The 24,005-nt window shown below is 48.3% G+C and overlaps 2 protein-coding genes across 5 annotated transcripts; one reads left to right on the forward strand and one right to left on the reverse strand.

The window, feature by feature from the left end:
- Positions 1 to 425: 425 nt before the first annotated feature.
- On the forward strand, positions 426 to 5,771 carry slc18b1 (solute carrier family 18 member B1). Its single transcript, XM_056426689.1, has 14 exons — positions 426 to 578; positions 1,111 to 1,253; positions 2,521 to 2,616; positions 2,892 to 2,965; positions 3,372 to 3,519; positions 3,605 to 3,761; positions 3,854 to 3,990; positions 4,085 to 4,186; positions 4,479 to 4,570; positions 4,873 to 4,968; positions 5,054 to 5,128; positions 5,233 to 5,326; positions 5,545 to 5,597; positions 5,711 to 5,771. Exons 1-14 carry the CDS (start codon positions 548 to 550, stop codon positions 5,763 to 5,765), a joined length of 1,353 nt encoding a protein of 450 aa, XP_056282664.1. The 5' UTR covers positions 426 to 547; the 3' UTR covers positions 5,766 to 5,771.
- Positions 5,772 to 6,641: 870 nt separating this feature from the next.
- ahi1 (Abelson helper integration site 1) lies at positions 6,642 to 24,004 on the reverse strand. Of its 4 annotated transcripts, none has more exons than XM_056427056.1 (27): positions 23,941 to 24,004; positions 23,295 to 23,376; positions 22,685 to 22,803; positions 21,948 to 22,531; positions 21,763 to 21,851; positions 21,497 to 21,683; positions 20,713 to 20,905; positions 20,528 to 20,623; positions 20,245 to 20,430; positions 19,968 to 20,123; positions 19,326 to 19,458; positions 19,131 to 19,254; positions 18,335 to 18,564; positions 17,316 to 17,422; positions 17,124 to 17,242; positions 16,419 to 16,549; positions 16,198 to 16,338; positions 15,936 to 16,120; positions 15,775 to 15,820; positions 15,654 to 15,682; positions 15,016 to 15,136; positions 8,724 to 8,782; positions 8,102 to 8,161; positions 7,858 to 8,020; positions 7,725 to 7,789; positions 7,324 to 7,412; positions 6,642 to 7,208 (listed from the first exon to the last, which is right to left on the reverse strand). In XM_056427056.1, the coding sequence occupies exons 2-27, from the start codon at positions 23,302 to 23,304 to the stop codon at positions 7,034 to 7,036; spliced, it is 3,597 nt and encodes a 1,198-aa protein (XP_056283031.1). In that variant the 5' UTR covers positions 23,305 to 23,376; positions 23,941 to 24,004; the 3' UTR covers positions 6,642 to 7,033. The 4 variants fall into 4 exon arrangements, with proteins under 4 accessions (XP_056283031.1, XP_056283028.1, XP_056283030.1 ...); XM_056427053.1 differs by having other exon boundaries at positions 8,102 to 8,191; XM_056427055.1 differs by lacking the exon at positions 23,941 to 24,004 and adding an exon at positions 23,844 to 23,930 and having other exon boundaries at positions 8,102 to 8,191.
- Position 24,005: the final 1 nt, after the last annotated feature.

The following is a 24,005-nucleotide window of genomic DNA, read 5'->3' on the forward strand; positions in this document are numbered from 1 at the left end:
ATGTATGTGTATGTATGCATGCATGTATGTGTGCATAAATACATGTATATTATTATTTAAATGTGTTGATAAATTGTTTAAAAAAAGTAAATATATTTATAGTATATTTCATATAAAAATATACTGTATATTGTAAATATGTATATCTGTAATTATTGCTATTGTGGTAGTCATGGTTATTGGTATAACATTTAAAAAAACATAATAGAAACCCATTAAGGGTCAGTATTATCATTATATTATTATTTATACTTTTTTGGTTCAGTAATAATATGTTCAAAACTTTCTTACACGTGCATAAATTAACATAATAAATCCTAGAAGTTGCTTAGCTTCGGTAAGACGGAATGTTTAAGTTAGCCACCGGAAGCTGTGCTTTTATTTTGCTGAAATGCTTTCTGCCTCATTTTTATCGACATTGTTGAGGAATTGCGAAGCGGGCTGTCAAGAAGGAGGATTTATTTGTGTCCAAACAGGCAACCCGGAACAGAGAGCCTGCTGTCAGGGTTCTGCATACGAAACCCGCAAAACTTAGAAAACAGTTAAAATGGACCCGGAAGTTGACGTTGAGCAAATAGGTCAGTGACTAATTATTTTTAGAAAAAAGGTGTCCTTATTTCCGCTGGCTTTGTTTTAAACCCGCTGAGTTAACTTTACCCTCACGGTGACCGGTGTTACGGTTTACCAGGCGACCGTGTCAACTGGCGACTTGTCACGTATAGCTGTCCTCGCGAATGCCGCTTGGTTTTCATTTTTTTTATGACGTGTCAACCCCTCTCTCGTATACAGAATAATACATACTGTAACAATGCGGCATTCACGAGGGCAGCTAGCTACGTGTTTTCTTCCTTTTTTCAACAGCTGTCTGTAAACTACGACACCAACGGTTTTTTTTGTTAAAGTCTCCAGCTAACACGGTCGCTTCTTAAACCGTAACACCTGCAGTTGAACGCGAGGAATTCCGAGAGGAATTCCTTCTCACATTCAACATTATCAAGATCTTACTGTCCCATTTTCTCTGTTGCGTTACTTTATTATTATAATTATTATAATTATTATTATATATATTTTTATTATTATATTTTTATTGTTTTTTTTGTCTTTTCACAGATGATGACAGCACTCCAGCTGAAACATCAGCTCCTGCCCCGAGGATGGCCAGACAGCAGATTCTCACCTTAATATCAATGGCATCTGTTAACTTTAGTTCAATGATCTGCTATTCTATATTAGGGCCCTTCTTCCCCAATGAGGTGAGCCCAAAATATTACACAACGCGTACACATTACATGAGGTTCGGGGTTTGAGTACCATTCATGGCATATTGTTTTACTGGCTTTATTATAGCAACACAGAGTAGCTTTTGAAATTATAGTTGGAATAAAGTATGTCATAAGTTAATTCATAAGGAATAAAAACATCTGTAGTTAATACAATAAACTCAGGGTGCCGCTTGGTCTGGTATGATCAGTATGAATATGGATATTTCTGCTTTTAAAACTGACTTTTACACTGTTAAACTATATTTTTTAGCATCAATTAGCTGTCAATTAGCTGCCTTTTTAGGGACTTTAAAGCTTCACTGGCTCATTTAATTACAGCATTACAGTAGCCACTGTTGTGTAACGTCACATAGGTTTGCTTTAATGTTTAATAAATAAGTTTGATTTATTATTTGGCATTGTTAAGAGCTAATTTAGGGTTGTCAGGTTGAGAAATGTGGTTATAATATAACTATTGGTGATCCATTAATAGTTTTTGTCATAAAGTCCTTTTTTTACAATCCTTTATAAAGAGGTGCCGTGCTACAAAGAAAGCATTTTATTGCATTGATTTGGTTCAATCATTACATTTTTATTGACCCCTATAAACAAGACAAGGCACAACGGTGAGGCAACGTGTCTTAAAAAAAACATCGGCCAAATAACAAGAGCATATTTTACTGTATATTTTAAATCCTGGTAATTTGCATAACATCCGCACAAGTATAAAATGCTATTTATTCCCAGCTCATTCCACGACACACCGATGGCGTTTCACCACACGCGTAAGCACCGAAATACAGGTTGCTAAAGGTGTGAAAACAACAGCTGTGAACCATAATAATCGGGGAGGGGAGGAGGGGTGTAAGAGGGGGGGGGGTCCAACAATTCGATTTTCTCCTCTTCTGAAGAAGAGCGTCGGTGGTCTCTTGAGAGGAATGAATGAGAGATCATGTGCTAGGCAGACTGCCCTGCCTGAAGGCCAGGGGATGACTGGTTCAGTGGATGACTGGTTTAGTCGTACTGGTCCCACTGGTCTCAGGTACATGAGTAATAACTGCTAGGCAAGAGGTGAGGGCGCAGTGGAGTAATAAATACCACACGGTATTGATAAGGCAGCTCTGTGATTACAATGTGTTATTGGTCATCTGCTACACACACGTATCAATGCACCGACCCTTTGTGTTATATAATATTATCATTACACGTTCCTTATTCATGTGACCAGTAAATACCCAACGTGTGTTCTTCCTCGCAGGCATTGAAGAAGGGAGCCAGTCAGGAAGTCGTCGGCCTCATATTCGGCTGCTACGCCGTCTGCAATTTAATTGGCTCGTTGGTCATGGGAAAATATGTGAGTGCGTACGGAGTGTATATATATACATATTTAAATACATATATATATATATAAATATATATATATGTGTGCATATATATGTATATATATAAATAAATATGTATATATATATACATACATATATATAAATACACATATATCTATGTATTTATATATATATATGTGTATTTATATATATAAATACACATATATATGTATTTATATATATATATATATATATTATCGGTATATGTGAAGTGCCAGGATGTAACTCAGGCTCTCTTTGAACCCAGATCGTCGAGATCGGTGCAAAGTTCATGCTGGTGGGGGGGCTGTTTGTGTCTGCAGGCTGCACCATCATGTTCGGGTAGGTAGGGGTTGGTCCTGATGATGATGAAGATGATGAAGATGATATCACAACTCAACTCTAACAATGAGGTCATATTAACGTGTTTTTTTCTGAGCTTTTCAAAACAAAGTCTGGGACTTTTATAGATATATCGAGAGCAAGGGAGGATATAAAATATTCTGTCGTCTTATTGTGAAAAGCTCCCCGGCTGTGTTTTGGTCCGCAGACTGAAATACTTCCATTAAAATGCACATCTGTGTCCTGGTTTTAGTCACGTGCGTTGATGTCTACATCTCAGATGTTTTATTTCGGAAATGATAAAAAAATAAAAGTCTAGTCTTTGTATTTTCAATGTTTTTTTCCACCCATTTTATTTGCATTTGTTTCGACGTTTCCATCTCGAGTGCCGTCTTGACTCCCGCAGGTTACTCGACCGCGTCCCCTCGGGCGCCACGTTCATCAGCCTGTGCTTCGTGGTGCGCTCCGTGGACGCGCTGGGCTTCGCCGCCGCCATAACCTCCACGTTCGCCATGACGGCCAGGATATTTCCAAACAATGTGGCGACTGTTTTGGTGAGCGTGGAACAATTAGTGTTCAGAATCCCGAGAATCTTTTTTTAAGTGGTGGTAAAAGTGCTGCCATTGTCTGCCGGCGTAGGGCAGCCTGGAGGTCTTCACAGGACTGGGTCTCATCCTGGGCCCGCCGCTAGGGGGCTGGTTCTACCAGTCGTTTGGATACGAGGTCCCGTTCATGCTTCTCGGAGGTCTCCTCCTGGTTATGGTTCCCTTCAACATATACGTCTTGCCGAGCATCGGTAGCAGTTTCAACATATTATCAAATGTCATTCCAATTCATTTTTTAATTAAATTAGTTTTGTGACTAAGCTGTACTTGTGCTCCGGTCCAGAAGCCGACCCTTCGAAGGATTCCTTCTTCTCGCTCCTCACCAATGGGAAGATCGTCCTGACCTGCTACGCCATCTTCACTCTGAGCGCCGGTCTGGGCTTCCTGGACGCCACGTTGTCCCTGTTCGCCATTGCTAAGGTCGTTTCCCCTTTCTGAGGGCAACTCATTGACGAAGGAAAACTCTTGATTGTGTTAAAGTTTAAAAGTTGTTATCCCTCTTCTGTCGCATCAGTTTGGGCTCTCAGTCGGCCACGTGGGACTCATCCTCCTGGGCTTTTCGTTGCCGTACTGCCTGGTGTCGCCGCTCATTGGGTTCATCACCGATAAATATCCTGTAAATAAATTTAACCAGGAAAAGCTTTATTGAGATTTTAAAAATCTCCTTTTACAAGAATGTCCTGGCTAAACATCAAACATAATAACAGTGACAGACAATTAAAAAAACAGACAATAAAAAAAGAACAATATTTTTTAATCACATCAAGAGAAAAAACAAAATATAATTTTTTCCAAATTTTATGTTTGTAATAAATAAATAAAAAATATATATATATTTTGATCACAGCACTAATAAAACCCCAGTCTTTTTTTATTTAGTAATTTTGTAATCAAATTTTGTGTGTCAGTCCACCAGGTGTTGGTTTGTTGTGTTGGGAGGTATCGCCACAGCGTTTGGCTTCTTCATGCTTGGCCCCGCCCCTTTCCTTCACATCCCCAGGTGAGCGTGGTGAAGAACAAGAAGTCACGTTTTTCTAAAAATGCTTATTCTATTCTACGTATTATTATCTTTCTATTTAATATGGAGGTCCAGTTTGTGAGCTGAGCTTGTTTTTAAACCTCATGCTTTTCATTTTAAATTCTTTATTGAGAACACGCATGATAAAAAAAGAAAGAAGGGAAATTAAATATTCCTCCACTGTGAATTGCTTCCTCCGACACCAGCGTCTGAAAACTGTACTTCCTGTAGAAGAAGACTAACTCTTATCATCTTCTGTTGTTGTTGTTGTTGTTTCCGCGCAGTCCGCTGTGGCTGCTGGTCCTCATGCTCGGTGTGGTGGGCCTCTCTCTGGCCATCAGTGTGATCCCCATGCTCCCCGAGATCATCACGTGTGCATAGTGAGTGGCGTCGCACATCGTTTATTGTTGTTGTTACGTATAAACAATGCGAGGTGTGAAAAAAACATACTTTTCTTCCTCGAAGTGAAAAAGGATACGAAGAGGGGCTCGGCACTCTGGGGATGGTGTCCGGACTGTTCGGGGCGTTTTGGTCCTTGGGGTAAATAAGAAGTCAGAAGCCTGAATATCGGAAATGAAGATGAACTTAAACACCTTCACTTGGTTGATACTTTATTTTCTGCCCTTTTTAATTCATATTTTCAGGATGTTTTACGGCCCGACGGTGGGCGGCCTCATCACGCAGCACCTCAGCTTCGAGTGGGCGGCGGCGGTCCAGGGAGGCTTGTCGCTTTTGGGTGTAAGTATCGGAGAAAGTACGAGAAAAGGAGCGCATGGGAGTCCAGAACCGCCTCGCTCGCCGGCTTATTGTCTTCTCGTGATTTTAGAAAGTTTACAAAAGTTTACACTTGAGGAAGGAAAAAAAAAAACGTGATTCCATGTCCACACAATAAAAATGTGATAACAGAACGAAGCGCGTGAACACCGGTTGACACTGAGCGTCCATTTTGTCCTCAGGCCTTCCTCCTCGCTGTGTACTACGTGTGTCACCCTCAACAACAACAACAAAGGTAATCAGATATTTAGATTACTACGTGGAAAGCCATTTAGACTTGTTTTTTAAATGTGTGCATAGTTTCCATAAAGCTGCTGCGGTGCAACGCTTTATGTTTTTTGATTGAAGCGTTGGAGGAGACGGTCGAGCAGCGGATGAACGGACTCGTCTGCTGGCCGAGTGAAAAGCGCGGGAGACGATGAGGGCGTGCACGGGCAGGCGGCGAGCACGAGGGCGGACGAGGCACGAGCGTGCGAGACGCCACGGCGAGCAAAACAAAACACCACCAAGTGATTTTTTATGTTTTCTAAATGACACATTGTTGCTGTTGCAGAGATTGTAACACTTTGCTAATGTGTCGGGAACATCTACGTCCCTTAAAAGTATTGCTTTTGAGAAATGTAAACCGCCCGGCAACAGAGAGTCACTTCACTGTGTTTCGAATGTAATGAATGTAGTGGGAGGGGACGCAGTCGACTTAACAAGCCTTTTGTCCTGTGTGTTCGTGCTCCGAGCTTTACGCGTCACATGACCTGGATTTCGCGGCTGAGCACATTCAGGGGCGACTTGAAGACAACGTTATGATCTCCGCAGCGACTTATTCTGTAGGTCGCAGTGAGACCTCGGCACGACTCAACGGGGCCACCGTGTCTCTCGCTGCACTTTATGAAGGTTTTTTTTGCACTGATTTAAAATAAAAACTGAAATTCCGTGAATAAAAAAACACAGCCGAGTGTTTATTCGTCCATCTAAGTTTATGTTATGCTTATATGATCTCCCAGAAATAATAGAAATACCCACTTGTCCACTGAAACAAAGACTACATGCTAAAATAATGGTGTGCCGCACAAAAAAAATCTATATCCTCTTATTAGCGTCTTAAAATAAAAAGATATTAACATAAAACAAGTAGAATATAAAACCATTCAATAATATAACTTGCACACATTCATAGTTAAGTCCACTTACCTCTAAGTCTTAAATATTAGCAACAAGCAGAATAATTAGAATCTTATTCGCATTGTTTTATAAGTAAATTCCACAAAATATGCAAACATAATGAAAATAGTCCATAAGCATATTTATTTCATCAAAAGTGTGACTTTACATGAGCTTAGATAATCTTTATTTGTATACAACTTTCTAGAAGTGGCATATAAAAACATTTCATATCTTACAGGCTAAGAAAATAAAACTAATACTGGAGTAAAGTGATAAACAATAGTCAACTGATGCTTATGTTATTTATAAATATGTACAACAGAATTATTTATGTGCACAAGTCATCAACCTGTCGAACACACTGACTTCACGTAGGCAAATATAAAACACTAAACGGTAAGATGATTATTGTAATAAAAAATAAAAATAAAGAAGCATTCTATGAAGAAGGTGAAAGCTGTGTGTGTGTGTGTGTGTGTGAGTGTGAGTGTGTGTGTGTGAGTGAGAGTTTTACGCGTCGGCCTCGAAGGCGCCGTTGGTCCGGCCCGTGGGTCTCTTCGGGAGAGGCCTGTCAGCTGACCTGCCTCTCCTCCCGGGCCTCGCCGCGCCGTCCGCATCGGAAAACGTGGCTTGAGATGAAGGGGCGGGGCCTCCGGACTTCTTCACCTTCTTTTTCCTTCTAGCTCTGAAGGGGGGGGGTGGGGGGGAATAATCAAAATGTCTTATTTCTAAAAACCATAAATCCCTCGGATCTCCACGTGGTATTGGGTAACCGTGACGACATGAACGTGGCCGCTCACCTGGCATCGGTCATCTCGGGGTCGGTGTCGGAGAGCGTCGGCTCGGAGAGAAAGCGCAGCTCCCCGGAAGAACTGATGGCGGCAGATACCTTGGAAAAAATAAGGAAGAAGAAAAGATGAAAACAGGAAGACGGTTAAAAGTTTTAAAGGAATACTTCAGCCCAAAGAAAAGGGTGAACAAGAGATATCTACATGTTTATTTTTGCAGATACCTTGGAAGGTAAGGAAGTAGGGAAGAAGAGAAGATGAAAATGACAGGAAGATACTTCAAAAATGAATCGTAAAGGAATATTTTAGCCCCCCAAAAAAAGGGGAACAAGAGATGGTCAGAGAGAGACCTTGTTTCACCTTTGAGCCAAAGGTGATGAAACACATGACCCTGTATGACCCCGCCTCCTTACCCTGGTGGGCGTCGCCCTCTCGGCTGCGTGGGCCTCCACAGACTGAGTCCCTTCTCCGTTCAGATCTACAACACAACACAGTTCAGCATCTTTCATCGGGCGCGTCATCCACAGGAGCGTGCGGTTCTCTTACTCTGATCAGCGACGTGCGAGGCCAGAAAGTAGCCCTGCTGCCCGTCGGCACGGCGACCGAACCACCAGCTGTCGTTGTCCTTGTAAAGCACGTGGATGACGTCGCCGCGGCGCACGGTCAGCTCGTCGGACCGGTCGGCTTTGTAGTCGCGGAGCGAGACGACCTGGAGGAGGGAACACGGAGGAGGGGCTTCTTGAATGTGACAAAGGTCAAAAGGTCACGAGCGAAGGCGGTGGGTACGTACGACTTGTTGAACAGGGTCTGGTTCCACGTGGACGCCGGAAGGAATGTGGTCAGGGCCGCTCTGGTGGAGGGAAACTACGTCAGTTGGATCCTGCAGAGGCAACTTTAATTGGTGGCGGATATTCGTGGTTGATATTGAATTTCCTTTATTATTCAAATTCTTAAATGTAACACGCCCTGCTATTTTATTTTATTGCATTGTATATTTGTGAATTTTTTTCGGGTGTCGGGTGGACATTCGACAAGTAGCCAAGTAGCTCGGATGAATTGAAAATAAAATGGTGGTAAGAATGATATAAATACAATATGGAGAATGATGATTTATGTTTGATTTCTGTCGTATCGTTGGTTGTTACGCTGTTATGTTAAAATAAAATGATCGATAGAAATAAAACAAGATGTAAAAAGTGCATCTTTAAAAATTGTGGCTTCAAATTGGAGACAAATCAAAGGGCAGAGGGGATGTTACGCAACTGAACCGCACCGACACCTGGATTACAATGACAGATTTCCCTTGTTTGGGGGAATGTACGTGTACAACTCAACAACAAATATGTACCACATGTGTGTCGTGATTTATTATTATATGATATAACATATATATAATTATATAACAGCCTTACCGTCTGAAGCCTGAGAGGCGGAGCTCCTTTTAGACGATGACCGACTGGCCTGAAACCTCCTGGAGAAGAAAGAAAGAAAAGAAAATGAAAAAAATATTCAACAAGTGAACACCACCAGCTGTGTCCGTGTGCACGTGTCCGTGTGCACGTGTCCGTGTGCACGTGTCCGTGTGCACGTGTCCGTGTGCACGTGTCCGTGTGCACGTGTCCGTGTGCACGTGTCTGTGTGCACGTGTCCGTGTACACGTGTCCGTGTGCACGTGTCCGTGTACACGTGTATGTGTGCACGTGTCCGTGTGCACGTGTCCGTGTACACGTGTCCGTGTGCACGTGTCCGTGTGCACGTGTCCGTGTATGTGTGCACGTGTCTGTGTACACGTGTCCGTGCACGTGTGCACGTGTCCGTGTGCACGTGTATGTGCACGTACCGTGTGCACGTGTCCGTGTGCACGTGTCCGTGTACACGTGTATGCACGTGTCCGTGTACACGTGTGCACGTGTCCGTGTGCACGTGTCCGTGTGCACGTGTCCGTGTGCACGTGTATGTGTGCACGTGTCCGTGTACACGTGTGCACGTGTCCGTGTGCACGTGTCCGTGTGCACGTGCGTGTGTCCGTGCACGCGTGTCGTATGCGTGTCCGTGTGCACGTGTATACGTGTCCGCGTGTCCGTGTGTGTCGTGCGTGTCCGTGTGTGCGTGTCCGTGCACGTGTATGTGTGCGTGTCCGTGTGCGTGTCCGTGTACGTGTCCGTGTCTGCGTGTCCGTGTACGCGTGTCCGTGTACGTGTATGTGCACGTGTCCGTGCACGCGTGTCCGTATGTGTGCGTGTCCGTACGTGCGTGTGTCCGTGTACGTGTCCGTGTATGTGCGTCCGTGCACGTGTACGCGTGTGCGTGCGTGTGCGTGTCCGTGTCCGTGTCCGTGTGCGTGTGCGTGTATGTGTCTGCGTGTCCGTGTGCACGTGTCCGTGTGTACGTGTCGTGCCGTGTGCACGTGTCGTGTGCGTGTGCACGTGTACGCTGCGTGTCCGTGTGCGTGTCCGTGTGCACGTGTGCGTGTACGTGTCGCGTATGCGTGTCCGTGTGCGTGTCCGTGTGTGCGTGTCCGTGTGTGTGCACGTGTCCGTGTGCGTGTCCGTGCTGCGTGTCTGCGTGCGCGTGTCTGTGCACGTGTCGTGTGCACGTGTGTACGCGTGTATGTGCGTGCGTGTCCGTGTCTGCGTGTCCGTGTACGCGTGTCCGTGTGCGTGTCCGTGTCTGCGTGTACGTGTCTGCGTGTCCGTGTCCGTGTACGCGTGTCCGTACCTGCGTGTACGCGTGTCCGTGTACGTGTATGTACCGTGTCCGTGCGTGTCCGTGTCGTGCGTGTCCGTGTGCACGTGTCGTGTGCGTGCGTGTCCGTGTATGTGTGCGTGTCCGTGTGCGTGTCCGTACGTGTATGTGTGCACGCGTGTCCGCTGCGTGTCCGTGTGCACGTGTCCGTGTACACGTGTCCGTGTGCACGTGTCCATGTGCACGTGTCCGTGTGCGTGTCCGTGTACGCGTGTCGTGTACGTGTCCGTGTCCGTGTGTACGTGTGCTGCGTGTATGTGTGTGCGTGTACGTGCGTGCACGTGTACGCGTGTCCGTGTACGTGTCGTGTACTGCGTGTCCGTGCGTGTCCGTGTGCGTGTCCGTGCGCAGTGTGCGTGTCGTGTACGCGTGTCGTGTCGTGTACGTGTCCGTGCGTGTGTCCGTGTGCGTGTCCGTGTGCGCATGTCCGTGTACGCGTGTCCGTGTGCGTGTCCGTGTGCGTGTCCGTGTGCGTGTCCGTGTACGCCGTGTGTGTGCGTGTCCGTGTACGTGTGTGCGTGTCGCGTGTCTGTGCACGTGCGCGTGTCCGTGTGCACGTGTATGTGTGCACGTGTCCGTGTGCACGTGTATGTGTGCACGTGTCATGTGCCGCGTGTCTGCGTGCGTGTCCGTGTACGTGTCCGTGCGTGTGTGCACGTGTCCGTGTGCGTGTCCGTGTCCGTGTATGTGCGTGTCCGTGTGCGTGTCCGTGTACTGCGTGTCCGTGTGCCGTGTGCGTGTCCGTGTCGTGCACGTGCGTGTCCGTGTACGCGTGTCCGTGTGCGTGTCCGTGTGCGTGTCGTGTGCGCGTGTCGTGTACACGTGTCCGTGTACACGTGTCCGTGTGCACGTGTCCGTGTGCACGTGTCCGTGTGCGTGTCCGTGTGCGTGTCCGTGTGCTGCGTGTATGTGTGCGTGTGCGTGTCCGTGTACGCGTGTCGATGTGTGCGTGTCGTGCACGTGTGTGCGTGTCCGTGTATGCGTGTCCGTGTGTACGTGTCCGTGTGCACGTGTCCGTTGCGTGCGTGTGTGCGCGTGTCCGTGTCTGCGTGTATGTGTGCGCGTGTCCGTGTGCGTGTCCGTGTGCGTGTGTGCGTGTCGCGTACTGCGTGTGCATGTGCGTGTCCGTGTCTGCGTGTCCGTGTATACGCGTGTCCGTGTCGTGCGTGTCCGTGTACGTGTACCGTGTGCGTGTCCGTGTACGTGTATGTCCGTGTCGTGTGCACCGTATGTGTGCGTGTCGTGCTGCGTGTCCGTGTGCGTGTCGTGTACGTGTCGTGTGCGTGTCCGTGCGTGTCCGTGTGCTGCGTGTCCGTGCCGTCGTGTACGCGTGTCCGTGTACGTGCGTGTCCGTGTACCGTGTCCGTGCCGTGTGTGCGTGTCCGTGTACTGCGTGTCCGTGTGCTGCGTGTCCGTGTGTGCGTGTCCGTGTACGTGTCCGTGTGTGCGTGTCGTGTCTGCGTGTCGTGCGTGTCCGTGTGCGTGTCGTGTACGTGTGCTGCGTGTCCGTGTACGCGTGTCCGTGTCCGTGTCCGTGTGCATGTGTGTCCGTGTGCGTGCGTGCTGCGTGTCCGTGTCGTGTCCGTGTACACGTGTATCCGTGCGTGTATGTGCACGTGTCCGTGTACGCGTGTGTGCGTGTCCGTGTGCGTGTCCGTGTACTGCGTGTGTGCGTGTCCGCGTGTACGTGCACGTGTGCACGTGTACGCGTGTCCGTGTGCACGTGTCCGTGCTACGTGTCCGTGTCGCGTGTATGTGTCCGTGTGCGTGTGCGTGTCGTGCGCGTGTCCGTGTGCGTGTGCGTGTCCGTGTACGCGTGTGCGTGTACGCGTGTGTACGCGTGTGCGTGTGCGTGCGTGTCCGTGTACGCGTGTCCGTGTACGTGTCGTGTGCGTGTCCGTGTGCACGTGTCCGTGTACACGTGTCCGTGTGCACGTGTCCGTGTGCACGTGTATGTGTGCACGTGTCCGTGTACACGTGTATGTGTGCACGTGTCCGTGTGCACGTGTCCGTGTGCACGTGTGTGCACGTGTCCGTGTGCACGTGTCCGTGTACTGCGTGTCCGTGTACGTGTCCGTGCGTGTCGTGTACGCGTGTGTTGCGTGTCGTACGTGTCCGTGTCCGTGTCTGCGCGTGTCCGTGTGCGTGTCCGTGTCCGTGTCGCGTGTATGTGTCCGTGTACGTGTGCGTGTCGTGTGCGTGTCCGTGTATGTGCCGTGTCCGCGTGTACGTGTCGTGCGTGCGTGTATGTGTGCGTGTCCGTGTGCACGTGTCTGTGCGTACGTGTCCGTGTGCACGTGTCCATGTGTGCACGTGTCCGTGTGCACGTGTCCGTGTACACGTGTGCACGTGTCCGTGTGCACGTGTATGTGTGCACGTGTCCGTGTACACGTGTATGTGTGCACGCGTGTACGCGTGTCCGTGTGCCGTGCGTGTCCGTGTACGTGTGTGCGCGTGTATGTGCACGCGTGTCGTGTGCGTGTCCGTGTGCACGCGTGTCCGTGTCCGTGTCGTGCGTGTACGCGTGTCCGTGTGCGTGTACGTGTCTGCGTGTCCGTGTGCACGTGTGTAACGCGTGTCGTGTGCGTGTGCACGTGTCGCGTGCGTGTACGTGTCGTGTGCGTGTATGTGTCACGTGTCCGTGTACGTGTCTGCGTGTCTGCGTGTCCGTGTACGTGTCCGTGCGTGCCGTCCGTGTCGTGTACGCGTGTCCGTGTGCACGTGTCCGTGTGTACGTGTCTGCGTGTGTACGCGTGTGCACGTGCGACGTGTCCGTGTACGTGTCCGCGTGTGCGTGTCCGCGTGTGCGTGTGCGTGTCCGTGCGTGTCCGTGCACGTGTATGTGTGCGTGTCCGTGTGCGTGCGTGTCCGCGTGTCCGTGCGTGTATGTGTACTGCGTGTCCGTGTGCACGTGTCCGTGTGCACGTGTCCGTGTGCGTGTGTGCACGTGTATGCACGTGTCCGTGTCGTCTGCGTGTGTACGCGTGTCCGTGTGCGTGTATGTGTGCGTGTCCGTGTACGTGTCCGTGTACGTGTCCGTGTCCGTGTATGCGTGTCCGTGTGTGCGTGTCCGCGTGTGCGTGTGTACACGTGTCCGTGTACGTGTCGTGTGTCGCGTGTACGTGTCCGTGTCCGCGTGTCCGTGCTGCGTGTCCGTGTACGTGCGTGTGCACGTGTACGTGCGTGTCCGTATGTGCGTGTCCGTGTACGCGTGTCGTGTGCACGTGTCCGTGTACGCGTGTCGTGCGTGTCCGTGCGTGCGTGTATGTGTGCGTGTCCGTGTGCGTGTCGTGTGCTGCGTGTCGTGTACGCATGTACGTGTGCGTGTCCGTGTGCGTGTCCGTGTGCATGTGTCTGCGTGTCCGTGTGCGTGTATGTGTACGCGTGTCCGTGTGCGTGTCCGTGTATGTGCCGTGTATGCGTGTGCGTGTCTGCGTGTACCGTGTACGTGCGTGTCCGTGCGTGCGTGTCGTGTCCGTGTGCGTGTACCGTGTGTACGCGTGTCCGTGCGTGTGCGTGTCGTGTACGTGTCCGCGTGTCGTCCGTGCGTGTCCGTGTCGTGCACGCGTGTATGTGTGCGTGTCCGTGTCCGTGTGCGTCCGTGTGCGTGTGCGTGTCGCGTGCGTGTCCGTGTCCGTACGTGTCCGTATGTGCGTGTCCGTGTATGTCTGCGTGTCCGTGTGCACGTGTCGTGTGCGTGCGTGTGTGCACGTGTCCGTGTGCACGCGTGTATGCCGTGTGCGTGTCCGTGTGCACGTGTGTGCGTGTCCGTGTACGCGTGTCGTACGCGTGTACGTGCGTGTCGTGTGCGTGTGTACGTGTACTGCGTGTCCGTGTGCGTGTGCACGTGTGCGTGTCCGTGCTGTATGTCTGCGTGTCGTGTACGCGTGTCGTGTCGTGTCGTGTGCACGTGTCTGTGCGTGTCCGTGTACGCGTGTCCGTGTCTGCGTGTGTACGTGTGTGCGTGTCGTGCGTGTCCGTGTACTGCGTGTCCGTGTACGCGTGTCCGTGTACGTGCGTGCACGTGTCCGTGTACGTGTCCGTGTACGTGTCCGTGTGCGTGTCCGTGTCCGTGTACGCGTGTCGTGTGCACGTGCGTGTCCGTGTACGCGTGTATGTGTGCGTGTCCGTGTACGCGTGTCCGTGTGCGTGTCTGCGTGTCCGTGTGCGTGTCTGTCGTGTACGCGTGTCCGTGTCCGTGTCCGTGTCGCGTGCGTGTCACGTGTGCGCGTGTCCGTGTACGCGTGTCCGTGTACGTGTGCGTACGTGTGCGTGTCCGTGTACGCGTGTCCGTGTACGCGTGTCCGTGTACGTGTGTGCACGCGTGTCGTACGTGCGTGTCCGTGTGCGTGTCCGTGTACACGTGTCCGTGTCTGCACGTGTCGTGTACGCGTGTCCGTGTGTGCGTGTCGTGTGCGTGTACGTGTGCGTGTCCGTGTCGTGTGCGTGTACGTGTCCGTGTCCGTGTACGCGTGTCCGTGTACGTGTCCGTGTACTGTGCGTGTACCGTGTCTGCGTGTCCCGTGTCCGTGTACGTGCCGTGTCGTGTCCGTGTCGTGTGCGTGTCCGTGTCGCGCGTGTGCACGTGCGTGTCCGTGTACGCGTGTCCGTGTACTGCGTGTCCGTGTGCGTGTCGTGTGCGTGTCGTGTGCGTGTCCGTGTGCTGTACGTGTGCGTGTCCGTGTGCACGTGTCCGTGTGCACGTGTCCGTGTGCACGTGTCCGTGTACACGTGTGCACGTGTCCGTGTGCACGTGTCCGTGTGCACGTGTCCGTGTGCACGTGTCCGTGTGCACGTGTCCGTGTGCACGTGTCCACGCTTCAGGAGACGTGAAACTGTGGAAGGATTTACTCAACGCTCTCTAATCTCTGCACATATTTGACCTCACGTCAAGACCCAAATAACTGTGTGTGTGTGTGTGTGTGTGTGTGTGTGTGTGTGTGTGAGTGAGCCGCTCACGGTGTTGGGCGCTCATGGCCGCCAGCGGGATGAGCTGCTCCGCCAGGGAGCCGGAGAGCCGCAGTTGGGCGTGCGGCGACAGGAGTGACGGAGGCGGCAGCGGCGAGGCGTCTCCAGCCATCTGCAGAGAGGGCGGCTTCAGTGGAGCAGCAGTTATGTCTCATTTACAAAACACTCATAAACTACTTTCCTCTTTGTTCCCGTAGACCTGCTCCGGCCTCGCAATGCAACTTAAAGTCGAGATTAAGTTCAAACTTAACCTTTTAAGCACCAAGCTTTTTTTAGGCCTCTGCTCCGAAAATGTTATACCTAAACTAAAAAGGCTATATCTGCAACCACGAGGGCTACTTTAATCATGTTTTAAATGGCTCGGCTGTTTAATTTGATGTGCAACATTAATATATTATATATATATTTGCTTTTTGTTTGTTTGTAATAAAGTCCCCAGACCCCAATTTGGGTCTGCGGTTTCCAGGCAGCAGGTGGGAGGAGCTAATCAGGATGTTTAGTTTATCAATATACACAACATCGTGCATCACTTCCTGGACATGTGTCCGTATTAGCATGGAGGGCTCGGCAGGTGACGTCAGCTCAATGAAGACCCATTATGAACCATAGTGAAGAAGAGGAGAACTCACTGTGCCAGAGTCCGTGGTGAAGCTCCTCCCTGAAGCAAACATATAGTTTTATATATTTTAGACGTCAGTGTTGCAAAGACAGGTTCATGACGTAATGCGGTATAAAACTCTACAACGCTACCGTGCTCATAAATGTATCCAGAAGTTGAAGACCTCTGAGGTGGCTCCTAAAAAGAAAAAGAAGAAAAAAAGAGAAGAAGAGTTTTGGAGGTGTTTTTAAACGTCTGTATTTCTCTATAAGTGCTGATGTCTTAACGAATAGAAGGTGTGAGAGTATTTTACCAGCACTGAATCCAGACGCTCCTGAACGCGGCGCATTTTCAGCGCCAGTCTCGTGGCCTGGGCGAGCTGGTCGTCGTGTAGCGGCGCCGCCCCCGGGGGGTCCGGCGTGTTTCTGACGGTTCTGGCGTCCGCCGCCGCCGCCGATCTGCTCGCGCCGTTCTTGTTGCGCAACTCCAGCTGGGAGACTGAGGATGACGTCGTTAGTCTCCCTAACGCCCGCGTCGCATCAGCTGCAGATCTGAAAACAAGATGTTCGCGGTACCTTTGCGATCGTACAGGTACAGGCGGACGGGCTGGCTCTGGCCGAAGGCGCTGAACGCCACCATGTTCTCGTGAGGGTGGAAGGACACGCCGTGGAGCGCGGTGGGGTACAGGAGCTCGGAGTAGACCGCCAGCTGGTCGCCTGGAGACAGAGCGGGGGGGCAGCTGGAGCAATGGGGCGCGACACGGTGAGGCCTTGAAGAGACAAACATGGACCCTCACCTGTGTCTGTGCTCCAGACGTACGCCATGCCGTCCTCGCTGCCGGAGAAGAGGAAGCTGCCGCACGGCGTGAAGCTGCTGTAGATCCTCTCTCGGTAGTTCGTGGCTCCGATGTATTTCTTCACCGCCAGGCTGACGAGTCGAGGAGGAGGAACACAGAATCAACCTTCACTTCATCTTTAGAACACAATGATGCATATCGTCTCCTAACGTTGTGTTTTAGAGCTCTCGCTCTCTCCCTCTGTCTCTCTCTCTCTCGTCTACTTCTCAAACTTTTCTTTGTTTTCCTAAATGTCTTTTTCCATTTCTTGCTCTCTCTTTTAACCACCCTCTGTTTCTCCCTCCCTCCTCCTCCCTCCTGCCCTCTCTCTCCCTCCTTCTTTCACCCTTTCCTCTCTCCATCCATACCTCCCTTCCTTCCCTCCCTCCTTCTTTCCTTCCCTCCAACTTCCTTCCTTCCCTCCCCCTGTCTGTCCCTCCCTCCGTCCCTCCCTCCTTCCCTTCCTCCCTCCCTCCCTCCTCCCTTCCCTCCTCTGTAGCTCAAACACACAAACATCCCCACACACCACACACACACGTTGCATAATGCGGTGCTTTACAAGGACAAATACAACAAGTTAACTCCACTGTAGAAGATGAGTCCTCATTAGACGCTGCGGTCATGAATCAGATGTATAGAAACACGTAGATGTGTCGTGGTGTTTACATTCTCAGGTCCATCACCCTCAGCACGCTGTCTCTGGCGTGGATGAGCAGGAAGCGCCCGTTGGGGTGGAGCTGCAGCATGTTGATGGGGACGCCGCGCAGGTCGCTCTCAGCGACTCTCTGCCAGACCAAACATGCAGAGTGTAAACGTCACGTGTGTGTGTGTAGTATGAACATGTGCACCGGAACGTACCATCTCCACACACCAGCGGTGACACGGCGGATGGCGCTTGCCGTCGTTTATTGTAGTTTTCCACACGAGGATGAGGCCTGTGTTGTCGGCCGAGAACATTCTGCTTCCTAGTTACAACACAAGGAACATCGGCGATAAGAGGGTCAAACACGTGGCGACCAATGAGGTTACAGGACTCTAAACCACATTTTCATGACCAACATTCTTTTTAAATTTCGGAGCATTCATGAAAAAGTGAGAACATGTCGTATTTAAACTAACAAAGAGAATTTCAAAGCATGGAGTATAAAACCTTAAACAACACAAATGAATGAGAGACAATAGTTTAGATTAAAAGAATAAACATTCATGTATTTCCAGTTAAGGTGCGTTCACTTGCAGCGCGGAAAATGTGCGAGTATGAGAGAGCGTATGTCGGCTTATATTTTGAACGTCATTCTTTTAAAAGCATATTAATTCTTTATGACTCAGCATAAATGAACATATGAAAATAACACATTTTTCATGACTTTTCCAAAACTTTGGGGAATTTCTTTCCCAGGACTTTTCCAGGCTTGGAAAATAACCATTTTGAAATTCCGGGACATTTCCAGGTTTTCCATGCCCGTATAAAACTCTGCTATAAGAAGGCACACGTCGATAGTTCTTCACAATTTGCTTTACAGACGACGGTTAGAGGTCCAGATCGCTTCTGGGGGGGAACTTTCAGATCCTCAGAAGTAGGAGGAGCCACTTCCCCGTTTCCTCTGAACGCCACCGTCTCTGACCTTTAGTTGACGCCTAGGAATTGTGTATTAAGTTCCATCTAGGTGGCAATTGATACAACAAAGAAAATAAAAGATGTACGTTTCGAGCATAAAGGTTTTGAATTATAGCATTTTTTTGGTAAATCCTGCAGCCAGTATGTCTTCCATGTACATGTACTCTATTTTCCTATTGTCATTAAAGACCTACTGTACGTACAGTATACATATGAGTGGGGCAGAACACAGGTTTATGATTGTGTTTTACACCATTACCTTCAGAGTCAAAACAGATGGAGTTGATGAAGCTGCCGTGGCCCTCGAACTCCTGCAGCAGCTGTCCGTTCACATCGTCCACGTCCAGCCTCCACACGCGCACCAGGGAGTCGAAGCCCCCCGTCACCACCAGGTTCTGGGCCGTGGGCCGGTACTGAGCGCAGTACACGAAGGACGGGTGGGGCAGCACCTTCTGGGCCGCCGCCTGGAGCCCCTCCACGTTCCACTCTCTGACGGAGGAGAGAGCAAGAGGCCATTCAAATCACGGGTGTCAAACACAAGGCCCGCGGGCCGGATTCGGCACGCCAGGTCATTTTATGTGGTCGCCCCTGACGGCTTGAAAGACATACGATCACCTTTTCTTCAAGAAATTTAAGAAAAATATCCAGTGCTTTTATTTTGAAGGTTTAAAATTGAATGGATTTATGTTATAATGTTAGCGACACTTTCTTATGTTACAATATTTCTACACTCAAATAAACTAATTAATTGCAAAGAGAGTTATTTAACAACATGTTCGGGAGTAGTTTAAACAGTGTTTCAGTGATACCGGCCCTTTAAGAGGGCGGCCATGATGCTGATGTGGCCCAAGGTGGTGAAAATCAGTTTGACACCTGATTTAAATAATTACCAAAAACCTGCTGCATCACTGGACACATCGTGAAGGGTACTTACTCCCCCTAGTGGTAGGAATGAAAACAAGCTATTTCAGCTCTTCAGCCACCTCATTGTGATGCCTTAACTCCTTCATTCATCCACTCCTGATCACTTTAAATGTACTTTTACAGAAACTCACCTCACAGTTCCATCCGAGGAGGCGGACAAAAGGCTCCGATCGTCTCCGGACCAGCAGAGATCGTAGACTATTTTGAGATGGCCGCTGAAGGCCGCCAACGCCCGACCGGAGGGAATCTCGTACACTGAAACAGTACAGTAAGGGATGAGTTAAACTAGCGAAGAAGGAGCATCGGCCGGTGGAGTTGTCACTCACCGACGACAGGGAAGGCATCCGTGTCGGCGCAGGCGGCCGCCAGCATCGTCCCGGTGTGAGAGAAGAGCACCGTGAAGCAGCCCATCCGACCGCCACGGAACGACAGCATGGACTTGTTGGGAATCCGACACACCTGAAGGAGAAAATCGATCCGTTAGCCTCAGACGGACTTAACACACGGTTCATACACGTTAAATGGATTTCCACGACTTTAAAATACATTTTCATGACCAAACATTTTGTGAAATCTCGGTGTAAACATGAAAAAGTGAGAAAAAGTTGTATTTAAACTAACAAAGATAATTCCAAAGCATACAGTATATAACCTGAAATGACTCAAATGAATGAGACAATAGTTTAGAATAAATAATTGTCTGCGAGCATCAAAGAGCGTATGCCGGCTTATATTTTGAGCGTCTTTCTTTTAAAAAGCATATTAATTATTTAAAGCTCAACGTAAATGCAACATATGAATATAACTAACTTCCATGACTTTTCAAAAACGTTGGGGAATTTTCTTTTTCCAGGCCCGGAAATACACATTTTAAAATTCCAGGACTTTTCCAGGTTTTCCATGACTGTATGACCCCTGAAGGGATTACTTGTGAATTAATCCAATAATAATGCCTATATTCCACTCACCTGCCCGGGCAGCCTGCTCCATCTCAAGGCTGGCGGCGGCTTGTCGTCTTGAGGCCGAGTCAGGCTCCTCTTGGTGACCTCGTCCTGTAGGTCGCTGTAGGAGGTGCTGCCCCGCTCCTCCTGCAGCGCCATCATGGACCGAATACCGGGGTCCACCTGCGGAACAGGGGCCAATCTTAACTATTTGCATATCTGTATCGCTATAGTAGAACTGTAAGACAGGAGTAGTAGAGTAAAGATTACACAGATACATGATAGCATCTTTAAAGCAACGTACATGCTCCGGGAGTTTAATGCCCTTCACCGTCACGTAAAGGGTGGATGCGTATTTGTTCCGAGGGTACTTCCTCCACCACTCGACCGTCTCGATTGTTTTGGGTTGTCTCTTTGCTCGAGGCGGAGGGCAGAAAAGCTGGAGGCGGAGCTTACTGTCGATATTCAGCACGCTATTTGTGCCGACGAGCTGGGAGGACGCGGGGGAGGAAAAACTGTGAATTTTAGTATTTTAAAGAAAAAGAGGTGAAAAACAAAAGGCAAATAGGTCACATAGAATATAGCACCTTGAGGAACGCCCACGCAATCTTTCTGAAGCCTCGCTCGTGCTTGTCGACATTGACGTTGGCTCGCGCTTCTTCCATGGTTATGAAGTCCAGGATCTTTCAAAATAAAAAAAAGTAATTTTCGACAGCTCTCTGTTTTTAAATTTGCTCAAAATATGCCGCTGAAAATATGAAGCATGTCTCACTTCAAAGAGAAGTATAACTCTGGGACTTTCCGCCTTCTGCTCCACGAAGTAGCCGAAGCGTTCGTTGAAGATGATCTGCTCCTGCCACTCGGGGATGATGGATTTGTTCTTCTTGAAGTCAAATGGTTGAGTCATGATGGGGAGGACGTGGTCCACGGTGTCCTGCTCGTAAAACGAGGAGACCGGCCGATGGCTGTCAAGAACACGACGGGCAAAAAAACATGAAGATATCGTGTTCAATCGAAGGCTTTTTAAGATATACACTACCAGTCAAAAGTTTGGGGTCACTTAGAAATATCCTTATTTTTCAAAGCACTGTTTCTTTCAATGAGGATAACATTAAATTAATCAAAAATACACTCTCGACATAGTTAATGTGGTAAATGACTATTCTCTGGTGTTTAATGAAGTCTCTACATAGGTGTATAGAGGCCCATCTCCAGTGTGCTTATGGTACATTGTGTTATTGCCTTAGAAGACTAACAGAGGGTTAGAAAACCCTTGAAAACCCTTTTTATGTGAGCGCAGCTGAAAACAGTTATGCTGGTGAGAGAAGCTATAAAACTGGCCTTCCTTTGAACGACAAGTTTGAAGAACAACATTAATATTTAGAATCTTATCAATGTCTTGACTATATTTCATATTAATTTTAAATTCATTTGATAAATAAAAGTGTGACTTTTCATGGAAAAACACAAAATTGTCTGGGTGACCCCAACTTTTGAAGTTTTAAGTGTGTGTATATTTGCGGTAATGTCGACTCCCGAGAGCGTCCATTTCTCACCAGTCTTCCTTCTTCACGTACTGTCCGGTGATTTCATCGACCACGTGCACTTTCACCATCGGGTGTGAGATCAGCAGGTCGGTCTTGAGGCGGTCCGTCCTGTGGACGGTCACTCCCAGCACCAGGCTGTCGTCGAAAGTCGGTTTCTGTGGTACTTCTTCCTCCGTTTCACTCACTTCTCTGACAACTTTAACACAAACAAAACAATTACATGTAAATTCATCAACTTTGTAACGACTTGATTCCCGACATTGAAATTCACGCACTGTGTTTTTTCTTCTTTGTCTTCTTCTTTCCCCTGGATTCCGCTTCGTCGTCCACATCGGCACCCTGCTCAGCGTCTTCTTCCTCCCCCCTAGTGGACAAAAACAGTATTACATTTTACCTCAATATACTGTATTCTGTGTTATAATAATGATAAAATCTAAAGCATACTAGATGATATACTCACCCTACTTCCGGCAGTGCGATTACGGATTTCAGCTTTTTCTTTTTCTTCTTTCCGACGTCATTATTCAGTGACACGTTTTGGGAGAGGACGCTCTGCTCCTCGGTCTTGGTGCTCGCCGTCTTTAAAGTCCTCTCCTCATCCCGAGCAATCTGCTGCTGGTATTCAAGCAGCAGCTTGTCCTCAGCATCCTCCAGCTGACTCACTTCCTTGGCCTCTGCATCTCCCTTGCCTTTCTCTTTTTTGCTTTTTCTCTTCGGTTTCTTTCCACCATCACCTGCGTCCTCCGGCTCCGAAGCAACCTCAGACTTGGAAGCCCCTGCATCCTTCCGGGTGTGACTTTCGGTGTCCTCGGGGACGGGAAGCGGGGGAAGCTCCCTCCTGCTTTTCCTCTTTCCTTTGGATGTCTTAGTCTCCTCTTGGTTCCTGCTGTTGTTGATATTCACCTTTTCCGCCGTTTCCCTTTCTCTTTGCTTGTTCTTGGTGTAGCGAGGGCTGCCTTCTTCGGGGCGATACGTGTTCTGGAGGATGGTCTCGTCATCTTCTGTGTCCTTCTCGAGGTTGAGATTCTTTTTTAGATTCTGAAGCTAAAGAAGACAGGACATAGAAATGTCAATACATATGTATGTACATCGTGTGTCCTTTAGATGTTGACCTTTTCAATTACTTTGCAGTGTATTTTGGAGGAAGGAGATTTAGTAAACAAACCGGGTGTAATTTGAAACTTTAAGAAAACATACCACGATAGTCTCCTGAGTTTCAGTGTTTTTCTTCCTCGTCTTTTTCCTGTCTGATTCAGAGTATTTCTTGAAGACTTCATTGAATCTTTCCCGGGTCTTTGCCCGGTCTTCTCTCTCACCTGTAAAAAGGTCCATTCAGATCAGTTAATATACTATGTGATCAAAGCATATATGTATGTACGTATGTGTATGCATTTATGTTGCTGTTCTGAAGGGTCAATTTACAATTTATACTTACTATCATACTTAAATACAATGTTGGGGTACATGTGCAGGAGTATTTCTAATTTACATCTCTACTCCACTTGGTTTAAATAGTGTGTATACTTCACTACATTTATTTACATACATACAAGACATGATCAACAAATAAAGATGGTGTATTTTTTATAGATTATACTACCCAACAGTGTATAAAATAGTTTAAATTAGCCTGACCTCAATCAAATTCAACATTGAAATGCTTACATGGTCAAACTGTAATGCATAAATAATAATAATACAAGAATGATACAATAATATATATAATTATAACAACGGTGGTATTACAACTTCTACTTAAAGCCAAGTAATGGATCTGAGTATCATTCTAGATGTGATTGAAACTCACCTACTGGCATCCTCAGGCACCGTTATGTCTCTCATTCTGAGAGCAAAGGTGCATAAACAAACAAGGCAGGAAGGCGTTCATCCTATAAATTAAAAACATACATGTTAACCTTGCAAACAATCATTCTTTGTTGGGTTTGTAACGTGGACAGTTAGCTTCGCAATGTGGATGAACACAGTGGAACAAACCCACGTCGTGTTTTCGTGTTTAGCTGAAGCTGAAACAGTTCGAGGAAAGACTAACAGTTACCGGTGTTACGGTGTAACAAGCGACCGTGCTAACTGGTGGCTTGTTTAATTTTTTTAAAGATACACACGATGTTTTTGAGCGGGTTAGACACTGCATTAAACATTTTAATGATAACGGCATTCACATGTGCTCTAACTATTTTCAACAGCTGTCGTAACCACGACAACAACGTACGTTAACGCCAGTTAACACGGTCGCGGGTTAAACCGTTACACAGCTAACGTTAGCTCGCTGAGTGCTAACCTTAGCTAGCACAAGTGGCATTAGTAGCTCCCTGAGTATGGCACAGTGCGACTTAACTTCTTCAAGCCACGGTGTGGAACTCAAATTAGACCATATGTCATCCAAAAAGATGTGTAGGAGACCACTGAGGCGTGTGGGTTTTGTAGTTAGGTACCCTGCAGTGATTGCGCTGTCCTCCAACGACGCTGCGACGGTTTCCAAGTCAACCAGGGCTGAACG

This window comes from Pseudoliparis swirei, chromosome 11 (assembly GCF_029220125.1).
Source record: "Pseudoliparis swirei isolate HS2019 ecotype Mariana Trench chromosome 11, NWPU_hadal_v1, whole genome shotgun sequence".
Classification (NCBI taxonomy): Eukaryota; Metazoa; Chordata; class Actinopteri; order Perciformes; family Liparidae; genus Pseudoliparis; species Pseudoliparis swirei.

Coding starts and splice junctions, on each gene's coding strand:
- slc18b1 (XM_056426689.1), top strand. CDS start 548: ATGGACCCGGAAGTTGACGTTGAGCAAATAG. Junction 2,617..2,891: donor CGTTGGTCATGGGAAAATAT/GTGAGTGCGTAC, acceptor CTTTGAACCCAG/ATCGTCGAGATCGGTGCAAA. Junction 4,187..4,478: donor TCATCACCGATAAATATCCT/GTAAATAAATTT, acceptor TTTGTGTGTCAG/TCCACCAGGTGTTGGTTTGT.
- ahi1 (XM_056427053.1), bottom strand. Junction 15,821..15,935: donor AGCGTCTGGATTCAGTGCTG/GTAAAATACTCT, acceptor TTTTCTTTTTAG/GAGCCACCTCAGAGGTCTTC. Junction 8,021..8,101: donor CAGACCCTGTTCAACAAGTC/GTACGTACCCAC, acceptor TCCCTCCTCCAG/GTCGTCTCGCTCCGCGACTA.